The sequence below is a fragment of the Phaseolus vulgaris genome, chromosome 7, assembly GCF_051622355.1.
Source record: "Phaseolus vulgaris cultivar YP4 chromosome 7, ASM5162235v1, whole genome shotgun sequence".
Taxonomy (NCBI): domain Eukaryota; kingdom Viridiplantae; phylum Streptophyta; class Magnoliopsida; order Fabales; family Fabaceae; genus Phaseolus; species Phaseolus vulgaris.
This window is the reverse complement of record NC_143504.1, coordinates 49,151,037-49,164,162: the sequence shown is the minus strand read 5'-3', so window position 1 is coordinate 49,164,162 and position 13,126 is coordinate 49,151,037. Positions and strand designations below refer to the sequence as shown.

The window sequence follows — 13,126 nt, the reverse complement described above, 5'->3', positions numbered from 1 at the left end:
ATCAATTGGAAATAGAAATGGAAAAAAATGTGGGTGTTAAAGTATCATTATCCTAATTATATATTGTCATTTCAATTTTTAAATATATCATTATAATTTAAATCCTATATTTTTTAAAAATTATACTAATACAATTGAAAGATTACACTATCACATGTTTATTTTAAAAATTGTAATTTCAAAAACTAATGTAATAACACTATGCAATTTCAGAGGCAAAAAAGATTGACATGGCAGTGGTCTTATTTTCCATAACACTTGTGACGTGTATATGTATACAGAGATAATCAAAATCGAACCAACAAAAAAAACTGAAATTTCATTAAAAAATCGAAAATTGATTAAAACCTTTTCTTTTGAATTTTTTAATTTATTTTTTATCAACTTATTAATTTGGTTTTGAATTTCAGATTAAAAATAAATAAATAAAAAACAAAAGGAAATCAAATCAAAACCATTTATTATATTGAAATATGATATCATATATTTAAAATTAAGTAATAACTAATAAATATACCTGTCTTTATTAAAAAAATTGTTTTAAAGCTTGATTCTGCTATAATCAAAATGTAATTATATTTATTAAATAATTATAAGAAATTCATTTATAAATATGACAAAATAAAATTATAAATACGAAAAATAATTATATAAAAAATTACATCATATCTCTTTATTTAATGATTTTTTTTTTAAAAAGTACTTAACAATTTATACTAACAAAAAAAATCTGCAAAAAACCAATCTAAACGGACAGGCTAACAATAATTTAATTTAGCTCAAATTTATATAAAATTAAACCACATTTAATTTTTATATTGGATTTAGATAACTTTTTAGTTAAGTGTCACTCATAAACACTTTTACATATGATATTTTGATATCCATAAAAAAATATTCATTTAACACTTTCAAATAATAATATTTACTTAATTTTTTAATTTAAAATTTTAATATATATTATTATATTATTAAAGTATATTGTAAAGTGGATGTAATATTTTCAAGGAATTTCAAAATATTATTTTTCTTTTAAGTTACAGGTGCAAATAATTTACACTTAACTCGTTAAACTATCTTTTCAAACTTAGTTAAGTATGTCTAACTTAATTCAAGAGTGTCTATTTTACAGGAATTATTCTATGAATTCTTAATTTTAATTTAGTTTGTGTAAATTTTATATAATCAATCATTTTTTAAGATTTTTACTCTAGTATAAAAATCTTAAACCATGTTTTCATAAGTATATTTTATTTAGTTGTTAGTAAAATATATATTTTAAAATAAAAATATTTTTTTATTGGTTGACTCGAGATTTTAGATCTGAGTTATTTAAAAAAAGCTGCGGCTTATTTTTATGTCATATCAGTATATTTTAATGTAAAAATCTTATAAAACTTAAATTTTATCATATTCATTTAGCAATATCAAATGATGATTTAACTATTATTTCACTACTTCTTTAATTTTTAATTTTACCTTTATTAAAACACTTAGGCTGAATAATTAAATTATGACGCAGTTACTAAATGACAAGTTAAATTTTTCTTTGGATTTGTTAAAATCGCTTTTCTGATACTCTAAACGATTTATGGGTTAGACGATCAGCATTTAGCTTTACAGTATCTTTCTAATGCTTTGAACAATGCTATTAATATTAAAATATATAATTTAATATATATATATATATATATATATATTAATTAGGAGAAAAACTTGCAGGTATACTTATTCATGTTCGTGACTATTTTTTTTTCTCTGTCGTCATCAATCTTCATTTTTTATTTTAACGAATGATAGTACAGTTGAGAGGGTTAAGACATTTCTTCAAAAAAGATTCTTTTTTCACTAATGCTTTTTCAATACGTTTTGTAGTTGCCCTTTACATGGTCAAACTGATCTTCTTATATATCTAAAGCTTCTTTAGATAATTTCAAAAAAATTGAACAACAAACTCCGAACACAGCCCATAAAAATAGTTATGAAATTTTGTTTTCATCATTGATGTTCTCGAGTATTCTCATTCAATTTCTGTTAAATCTTTGAAAAACCTTAAAAAAATATAGAAATGAATCTAGATTAGTCTAACAATATGATATTAAGATGAGAAGAAATGAAAAACCATGATCCGTATTGGAATTTATTTATTTTGAAAAGGTATCCGAAATGTCTTTAACCTTCTCAAGTGAACCATAATCCTCCATGAGGCCAATTGACCTCTGAGGTTGGCTCTGAAAACTATTCCTCAAATGCACCTTAAGTTGATGTAGTAATTGTCTAAAGCAAAAAGTGTGCACATATTTTCCCCATCTAGCAACGAGGATAAATCCCAAAATAAGTAGTGATATCTGGGATAGTTAACTTACCAACCAACTGCAAACAAGAAGAAAGAATCAACATTTTTCCCTTTCTACTTTGAATTTACCAGTTTACACGTCCACGCATGATTGTGGCACAGTGGTGTATAACATTTAATTTACTCTACAATCCTATATCAGTAATTGTGAAATGATACACAAATAAACTAAAATATAGTGCCATTGTGGCAACAAAGAACATCTTTGAGGGGCTAAAGTTGTAGAAGTTACTTTAGAGGTCAGTCACCCTCGGTTCACCTTTTTTACACTCGGCAGAAGAACCGTTTGGAGATGAAGGGGCCAGCGAGCTCCAAGTATAAAATAAAATGCTCGCCATATAGGAGAAATTGCGGAGAGCATGCCAAACTCTTGAAACATGCCGGCAACTGCAATCATTATCACAGATTTAGTCTGTTCGTGGTCGATTAGAACCATTTTTATTGCTTCTGTATAAAGGTAATAGCCACTGGGATCCATATTTCCTTTTCCCATAACACCGCCAATAAAGAATAAACAATGACAGCAGTGCACCGAGAGGAATAGCCCATCTGTTTTTATCACCAAAAGTATTATATATCAATATAAAAATACCAGCATTGCACAAAATCCCATAACTATTCATACTAAACAAGATAGTGACAAGTGATCACGGTTAAAAACAAGCATGGAACAGATTACAAACAGAATTTTAATAAGAATAATCAAGAATAGAAAAATGGAACTAGGTGTGGAATTCAGAGAAGAAAAAGTGAAACTAATGCATTTGCATGCCTTTTATCACCAGTTCATTTCTTGGTTTCAACTTGTCATTATTTAAGATACATGGAACCAATGCGGAGATTTAACACCAACCAATCATATCTAAAACGGATTTTAATAGCAACTGATGCAAAAGTTTTGACAAATTCAGTTCAAGCTGCCAAAGGAAAAGGTTCAAATTACCTGTCAAGATCCAGGACAGGGCTGTAAACAACAGTTTCCCAAGTTGCAACTATAAAATGCCAAACTGGGTTATAGTAAAGTGCCTCAGCTGACCAAAACATTCTTGTGTATGTCTCCAAAAATATGAAGAGTGCCCATGCTCCAATTTCAATCAAAATGAATTTTATAAAAAAGCGGCCAATCACTACCATAACTAGAGAGAAGGCCACCAACCAATTGAAGAGTCTGTGGTTGTACTCCTTTATAAACAGAGACCGAGATTTCCCCAACATCTGCATAGCCATTAGTTACAACAAAATACATTAAGAATTTGAACCAATTTCACAGTCAGAGAAATTATGAATAGCAAAATTTAGTTACTCCGTGGAGAATTGAAGTAGTTCCATTTTTAATGTTAAGTAAGCCCAATATGGCCAAAATGGTCAACTTGAAATATGTAAGGAATACTGTCACACCTAGGCTAAGAATAGAGATATAGACGGAGACAAAAACATGAAATTAATAATTTCTATAGCACTGTGAACTCCAACGTTCAGGTAAATACAAAAGGCAATAATAACAGAGAATAGCCTCACATGTAATAGAGTGATACAGACGGACACATGAAATATGAAATTAATTATTTCTGTGTACTGAGACAAGACACCTTGAACTCCAATGTTCAAGTAAACACAAAAGGTAATAATAACAAAGATAATCCCCGCAAGTACTAAATTAGAAAAATAAAAAAACACTGTTAGTTTACCAGACCTTCATCATGCGTTGCTCATAATTAGGTTTTGAAGGTCCAACACATTCATGCTCAAAACTCTGATTGCATAGCAGGAAACCTGCATTAAATTTTGCCAAGGAAGGAAGTTTGAGAACTTGAAGTTGATCCATTTTGTCCTCACATCTGGTGTACAGTCCCTCACAGAGCTTTGAAGATTGAAGCTCGTTTTGCAAAACAACATTCTTATACACCTGCATAATTATCCCCAACAAATTTTAAGTTTAAATCATCAGATTCAAATTCCAGGAGCAGGGAAGAGCGGAGCAAATGTCCAAAGATCACCAAATCAACAAATATAACCATAATATGATAAATTTTACTTGGTTGGTACAATTTCTCACAATCTCACTGTTCTGACTCTACCACTGTGCACTCCATGATAAGATTCAATTAGCCACAAGGTCTTTGTTATTTTCTGGACAGACATGCTGCTCTATCGGATTGATTTAAAACTCCATCAACAAGATCAAAAATCATAAACAGGATCTTTGAAGAGAATTTATTTATTAACTTAACTCACTTAATTTTGGAAAGAACCTTTTCAATCTAAAAACATAAAATCCATTTGACAAAGAAAACCACTGAACTAGCTTTTGCTAATATAACTTTAACTGCTAACTGCATTCAAAATAAACAAGGATAATAAACAAGGATATTCTGAGCCTTCAGCCTACTATAATAATTCAAACGCAACCTGTTGTAATTCTTCATCCAGCTGCATAACTGATTTCTTTGCATGGTGACGACCAAAATGCTGCTGGTCAAAAACTTGCATGACTTCATCTTTAGTCCTATCATGGGTCCCTTGCAGAGATTCCTCAGTAAGAGGTAGAACTATTGTTGCCATCTTTTCACTGTATAACTTCAGACATTTCTCAAGAATATTCTTGTTGAAAACCTCCACGAGAGAGCCTGTTGATGGAATTTCACCTTTGTTCAAGGCTTCAAGTATCTAAATTTGAAAGGTCAAAATCAGTGGTGAAATGGAGATGCACAGTTGCAGAAGACAAATTCAAAAAATTAATTCCTAATATTATTAGGAATAAATTAATTCTACTCTTACCTACGAAACAATTGCAGAAGAAAAATTCAAAAATTTGGTTTCCAGTTGTTTCAATTATTCGTAATTAAATTGTCTCTACAAAAAACTTAAATTCAGAAGTATAACTGCATCACATGTTGATCTATTATCTTTTTTTTAACAAAACCAACAGTTAGATAAAGGACGTAAAGAGAAGTATATCACTATGACAGATTCAGCCATCATTTGTCCTATGTAATTGATCTGCAGATTCTATTGTACAATAATTATGAGATCGGAGAACATGCCGCGTCTTCTGTAAAGGTTTTACATTGATTATTATTAAAAGAAACGTGTACACTGTGTAACTATTTTGATACTTCACTCCATTCACAATTATGATCAATTTGTAATTATTACTCTCTCCTCTAATAGGAACATCCAAAATTAAGTACCTGCTTCAGAAAGGACACAAACTCCTTCCCAGTTAGAGTCTTTCCCTGTACAATCTTTGGAGAGATTATGCTAGCAACAAGCTCTTTCAATTGCTCCCTTCTCTTGATATATAATTGATCAAGCTCCACATCCTTCATATCACAAAGCTTTGTCCGTTGAAGATGTGGCTGTTAATGTCAAGTTCCAACAATCAGATATATCAATTCACAACGGTTATAACAAAAATTAAAGACTACATAAAATATTGATAACTTTCCATCAAGAAATATGAATACATAGATGACAACTACTATGCTAGGCAGGTGGATTAAAAATGTGAACAAAATTACAGATGATTACTAATTGAAATAACACCTAAACTCGTTTGTCAGAAATAAACTACTTCCAATACTACTATATCATTCTTCATGACCAAAAAGGCCAAAGGTTTTATCCAATGACACAATCTTAATAAAGAGAGCAGTTAAATAACCATACAAATTAATAGCTTAGCCTTATATGCCTTATAGGCTTAACCTGCCACTGGTGTTCCTCAAATACATTTTTCAGAACTAAGCAGGAGATGACTAACACAATAGGGATGAAAATGGTTCTGTGCCTAAAAAGCCAAGTTTGGACACTAATATCATTTATAAGTTTATCTTCCAATCCCAAATCAAGACATTGGAAAGAGAAAACAATAGTATCCACCAGAAAAAGACGCAAGATCTTTTGTTATAGCTCGAAAAATGCCACCCAGGCAACATATTAATGTCAGATAAACTTAAAACATTGTTATTTTTCTTTCACACATATATGACGTACAATAGGGTAGCTATGATTACAGTTAAAATCACTCACTCTCCAGTGAAAATCAATAGATAACTATAGCAGGTTCCATCTTCATACCATTTTATTTACACTCAAAGCTTCATATAACAGAGATCCAGATAAGGAAAACCAAATTTGGGTTGAAAAGGTAGGGAATTAAGGAAAATTTGAACAAAGGGACCAGACATACTTGCGGTAAGCTAAAGGCAGTGCTGTTGTCACCCATAACAGCCAATGAATCTCGGATTTGATTGACCTGATGGAGTACAATTTTAGTATTATAAAAAATATTCAATTCCAAACTAATACTATTTTACTGATAATTGGAAATTGAATTTAGAAGATAAAATACCACATCAATATTTTTGTTCCCTGCAATTAAGTAGTAAGAAAACCTTCCATCAGATCATTGAATTTAAAGCAAAAGGAAAACCATGCTATGGAAAAGGTAAAACTTTATGCAAACAAAAAGTGGTACAAACAAACCATCAGCATTGGGGACTCGTCTGAGAGCTTCATTCACCATTTCTTGCACAGATTTCCCTTCTGTAGACAATTAAGGAAAATATCAAATTTCATGTCCATTCACATATAACTGGCTGCTCATGCGAGCACTTGAACTTGAAGATGCACAAGCCTATTTTGAGCATATGTTGAAACTCAACTTTTATTTGAAAGAAAAATAGATTGCAAGGATCAAACTTTTGACCACTTAATCAAAAGCTCTAATATCATGTCAAGGACCAACCTTCCTAAAAGCTTAATATGTGAGGTGAAGACTTGTGAATGATTTTATTATGTCTTGGCACCTTTCACTCTAAGACACTTCACTCAGTATCATTTCACTCAACTCCCCTGTTGGTGAGAACCCTCCCCCAATAAAAACTCTTGATAGTAGCCTTTTGTGAGACAACGACAACCAGCTCTGCTGCCGATTAATAAGTACCCAAACCCTTGGGTAACTCACCCTCAAAAGGTAGCTATTAAGGGGGAAGAACCAAACACTTAAATAGTTTACTGAGCATTCCATACTATTCGATATGGAGGACTTGAACACCCCCATAATACCCAAGTTACTATCACAATGCAAATTGCTTCTACTTACACCTACTTTTCCACAAGCAAAATAAGACAAATTTAGATTAATTGTCATCTTGTTAATGAGAGGACCGTTTCTAGAGAAATCATTACATCTTTTATTGATTCCAATTATCATATTGCTTAAACTACCAATTTCTTCACAGACAAGGAATGCCGTACATACATAGCAAGGTAGATGTATGCGACTAATATGCAGCAGCTTAAAGGGCTATGTTGAGATTATATGTAGATAACGTGAGATTGGACCAAGTTTCATAGTGAATTTGATTTAGGCTGAGAATACTGAGATGTTAGAATATTTGTTGGTTGATGTAGATATCTCCTTTTATTATTTGTCCATTATATACATAATTACAATCGAATATTTTCCTGATTATGTATGATTCTTTCCATAGTTTGTGGGATCTTGTCAAGTGTATTTATATAATTAAAAGGCTGACGTGCTGACTCTCAAGCATTTTTTTCCCTCAATTCTAAGTCTCTAATTTCTTTGTCAAGTTAACTTACGTAAAAAATCACGTTGGATGAGCCATAAGAGCTTAGCAGGTTCAAACGCAACATCTTGACCCTATAAAATATCCAAACATTCAAAGATAAATCAAATTATCAATGACAAAGTTTGCATTAAAAAAAATAGAAAGCAAGGAGGATTAGATAACAACCCTAAGACCTCATCTTACCTTCACTCTGTTCAACACACCGTAGTTGCAAATTTAGGATGTGAAAAATTTGCAAATCAAATAAATTAAAGTTAGTAACTATAATTTAACCCCAAAAGAAGAGGTTTTACAAAGCAATATTAAAGGGATAGGGGGAAGGGCATTGATAATTCAAGATAAATTATTACTAACAAAAAGTTTATCAAGATGCAGACCTCCCATAAAATTCTTCAGCAAGCTCAACCGCAAAAGAGAGTCGAGAGATGTCAGCTTCACGTATCTGAACACACAAAGATAACATTTCAGTCTGGCTTAAAATTGAAGCAAGACTATTCAGTCTCTAACAAGTTGAAATTTTTTCTTCAAAAGAAAACTGATTTGTGCTCAATGATTCAAAGCCAAAAGGTGATCCATAATTTGCTACAAATTTAGAATTGTAAGTACCAGGTATATTTCTTCGCCCACATTGGACCAAGGTAATTTTTAGATAAAAGTGGACCAAAAATAGGGTGAATAGAGATACCTAATTAGAATTCACAAAACCAGAAGCGAACAAGGAGAAAACAACAGTTTCTCTCTCTCTCAGGTATTTCAAATTGTTTCCCTCTTATACTTCAATGTACATTGTTCAAAGTTCTAACTAACTAACTATCATACAGTTGTCAACTCATTGAGTATATTCAAAATAACAGCTGATATTTGGGAATTGGGTAATTTCTAGCTTTAGTTTGCATTAGGTATCTAGAAGTCCTAGCAGATCCACTGAAGTCTAAACAGCATACAGCCCTAACAATAACCAATCCAGCACATCATAGGAGTATTCATAATATTAGAATTAGTCATCAAATTTTTAATAGTGAGATAAGTTGTCCACTACTTAATGAGTGGACATGCTTCAATTTCATGGGTTCCCAAATCCTTTCTCCAATCCATACTCAGAATCCTTGCCATAAAACCATCCCTAATACTAATTCTTTTGTGTATTTAATATTACAAGACAACCAGCAGCAATAAACAAGAAATTGGGAGATGACAGCAATAACTAACCGTCTCAGGCAAATTATATATAAGCACAGAACTCAAGACAGTTGCCAGAGCAAATATCCTGCAAAAGAAAACACAAGAGAGAGCCAACAAAAAAATCACATACCATTCAACACAGAAAACAGAATGCATGCTAAAAAAGCAATTACCGATCATCATATACATTGGACTTCCCAACACTTTCAAATCCTTCAGTGTCAAGGTAAAAGACAGAAGTTCTTACTCCATTAATGTCCAAGTCTATAGGTGTTCCCCAAACCCATATTCCTGAAAAAGTGAACCAAAAGATTTAAAAATATATTTTAAAATATTATATCCAATTAAGTATATCATAAGAAAAATGGCAATATCTATCTACCTTTTGTCTTAGTGTCACGCATGTGCCCAACACCAAATCCTAACAAAAAAATTACCATATCAAATCTTTTAACCAAACATTTATGCCAAAAGAATCCCAAAATTTGGGTATTGAGGGTAAAATCTAGTAGCTATAAAAGATACACCTTCGTAACAAGAAAGAGAGAGAAGTTGATTAAGCAAAAAAGATTTTCCAGAACGATACGGCCCAATCACCTGATAAAAAGAACCATAAAAAGATAAAAGCTGAGCCCATAAAGAGGTAGACAGTGAAATAACAACATTTCTTCAATACTGAACAAATTTACTTCAATATGAATCACTAATGAAATTGATGCTGTGGGATTACCAATAACATTAAAAAAATCATATTATAAAAGCAGTTATATGGGTTCTTAGAAAAACTAGAGCACAATAAAACAATTCAATAACGGACAAAAATACAATGAGGGGAAAGGAAAGAAAAATGACAAACTTATCTTCACAAAATAAGGCTTCAGTCCTGAACTGGTAGATTTACACTTATCAAGAATTTAAATTTAATCTATTTAAACACTCTTGAAAAGATTGAAAAGAGAAATGAACAGGACTCTCACACATTTCTTACTAAGATGGGTGGGTGGGTCATGTAATGTACTCATGTCATAAGAGAGACACTGGCAAAATTAATGGACCCCTACATAAATGACAGTGGATCTTAACATAATTGATTTTGTGTCCTTTCCTCACATGATATGACCTGATGGTTCTGATTTCAAGAGGAAGTGTAAAACTGAAACTAGTTTAGTGAACAAACATCAAGACTCACATTATGTGGAGGTGGGTAGAGATTGGAAAATTTTAACATGTGAGGTTTTTGAACCTTCCATAAATTTTAATCCCTTACGAAGTTGTCTTGTCTCAACTTGTGGGGAAGGAAATGATACTCTTAATTTATGAAATATCAAAAGATCCACAGTTAGGAAAACACTTGCACAGGAATAATTCCTAAAAGACTAATTCGTTCAAATATGTCTATATGGCCACACTTTGTATCAAGCGCAGAAGGTCAAATGCCTTTAACTTTACATTCATGTTTCAAGTAGAATCTACTGCTGGCCTACTGCTCCCTGTCAAGTGTTAGAACAAACAAAATAGAGCAAATGCTCGCATATTTATCAGCCTTGAGTGACAAACACGGTAGTAAGGAATTGTCAACATGGATAACACTAATCCGCATAATACTTTATAATACATCGATCATGAATCAATCAGACCATCTGTTCATGAAAACCATACTAAAAACAGTACGTGGAAGCCTAAAACACTGATAAAGCAAGCTTTAAAGTTTCAGTCAAACATACTGCCACTGCAGCAATGGGATTGGTTATTCTCTCGATAGCCTCCAAACCTTCTCTTGAAAGACGAAGTTTTGTGTGACCTGGATCAGGTTCCACAATGGGAAAGCTGCGCAGACAAAGAATGGCAAAAATAAGTAAAACTCACCACAACTTGAAACCAAAAGGAAAAACGCACTTCACATAAAGAAAACAAAGAAACTCTGCACTACAACACCCTAGAGGAGGTCGCTAAAACCATGCTTAGGAACAGACAAAGAATAACAATATAAAAGTTACCACAACTTGCATAAATCATTAACAATAACAACAAAAGAGTCCCAGACTTCAAACAAACACACACACACCGTGCAACGTTATCGTTGGCACAACTCTAATGTGAAAACAACACCGCACTAAATCTACACATATCAACACACATCTGAGGTGAAATACTAATTTGAAAATGCTCTCTCTCACGTTGTGACCATAAGTCTGCAGTGCCTCTTTTTCCTTTATTCATATTCTGAATTATTCAACAAGCCTACAAGTCAACGTACAATCAACATATCTCACACGTTACTGGCAAAAATCCATCCCATCACCCGTTCCCCCGTGCGTGTGAAACCGTTTTACCACTGTGTTAGTTTCTAGTATCGTAACGAATGCGGAAAACAATGTAACCGTACCGAGGATCTAGAAGGTGAGGAAAATCAAAGTAGGCTCAGATCTCGTGAATAGGAAAGAGAGCTGAATGCAAGTTGAATACGGAAGAAAGCGAAAGAAATGGAGAAATTAGCAATACTCACGCTTGGTGGAAATTGTCAATTGAGAATGAGGGAATGGGAGAGAGGCAGAGGAAGAGCAGAAGCAGAAGCGGAAACGGAAACGGAGAGTCCATAATGCAGAGAGAAAGAGAGGGAGAGAGAGAGAGAGGTGTGTCTCTTCGTGTGCGTCTCTATCTGCGGAATCTGAAGGAAGGTGAAGGTGAAGTTGAAGATGAAGGTGAAGGAGAATGAAGTTTGAGGGTGGAAGCAATGGTATCATTCATGACCAAGGGAAGAATGTGTTGGAAAATTGGGATCTGAAGCAACTCCCTCCACAACGGGATACGTTTTCTTTCTCACCACTAAAACCAACACCCTGTAAAAGAAAGGCCCATAACAGAGAATAAAACGGTATTGCTATTCCCACACTTACTATATCTAAGTTCACACCCTTTTTTTCATATGTACAAATTGGAAAAAATTGCTTAAATCACTCTTACTCTCAATTCAATTTTAAACTATGTAGGGCAGACACTAACACGAAAATACTGATACGATACGGATATGAACACGGAAATACGTATAATCTTTAAAATATAGGATACAAGATACATATTTATATATTGTATAATTAAGAATTACATAAATTGACAATAAAGATTTATGTGCATAAGTATGTTACACATTAATTTTTGGGGGTAGAAATATGTTTTTCATGACTGGTTCAAAAAGATTTGTTTCTTATTTTTATAATCATAATACAAATTCATACAATAAGTTTGAATTTTTAAAAATTAATGTATTTGTTTTAAAATTATGTTAAAATCGTGTTAGAATTATTAAAAATCAACAAATATTTTTTAAATTGGACACTTTACAAATACGTATCCTACGAGTGTCAATGTCTGATATTTGTATCCGACACTGACACGTCATTTAAGATAAGTTATTAACTTCATAGATTTTAAACTATCTTATGTGATTTTTGAACTCTACAACATGCAACTTACTACTTTTATTTTTTTAATATTCTTTGTCTAAACATTACGCCATGGGATTATTTTGGTAACACGTAAACGTCTTAAAAAATAATTTTTGAAACGTATTACATGGGTTCACGTGACATGTTGAAATATTTTATAATGTTGTGGATATGCAACTTCAAGAAGTTAATGGTCATTTCCTAAGACAAATTCTAGAATTTTTTTTGTATGGCTTGCTTGAACCCACTAGTTTGATGTGGCAAGGCTGAAAAGTTTTATCCACATGAATATTTGCAATTGATTTAGTCATGCTTCGTAAGCAACATGAGACTTATGTCATTAAGATGTATGACACAGTTGAATTTGCATGTTTGAAAGGAACGAGTCCTCTTTTTAAAAGAAGTTTGTTTAAACTATAAAACGATTATTTATTATTGATTTATTTTATTTTTATGTAGTACCCATTTTGCTCATGATTACAACAGAAATAAAAGGACATTTTCCTTGTGAAATTGTGAAAAAGAGGTTGGGTAATAAAAGT

The 13,126-nt window shown here is 32.2% G+C and overlaps 1 protein-coding gene across 2 annotated transcripts; it reads right to left on the bottom strand.

Annotated features, from left to right (window-relative positions):
• Positions 1-2,386: 2,386 nt before the first annotated feature.
• LOC137829773 (Guanylate-binding family protein) lies at positions 2,387-12,089 on the bottom strand. Of its 2 annotated transcripts, XM_068636676.2 has the most exons (17): positions 11,645-12,089; positions 10,863-10,965; positions 9,666-9,735; positions 9,521-9,559; positions 9,312-9,429; positions 9,166-9,223; positions 8,334-8,398; positions 8,140-8,146; positions 7,967-8,027; positions 6,845-6,904; positions 6,711-6,730; positions 6,549-6,614; positions 5,548-5,715; positions 4,766-5,023; positions 4,050-4,262; positions 3,300-3,571; positions 2,387-2,905 (listed from the first exon to the last, which is right to left on the bottom strand). In XM_068636676.2, the coding sequence occupies exons 1-17, from the start codon at positions 11,734-11,736 to the stop codon at positions 2,764-2,766; spliced, it is 1,812 nt and encodes a 603-aa protein (XP_068492777.1). In that variant the 5' UTR covers positions 11,737-12,089; the 3' UTR covers positions 2,387-2,763. The 2 variants fall into 2 exon arrangements, with proteins under 2 accessions (XP_068492777.1, XP_090161067.1); XM_090304941.1 differs by lacking the exons at positions 8,334-8,398; positions 9,166-9,223; positions 9,312-9,429; ... (2 more) ...; positions 10,863-10,965; positions 11,645-12,089 and having other exon boundaries at positions 8,122-8,142.
• Positions 12,090-13,126: the final 1,037 nt, after the last annotated feature.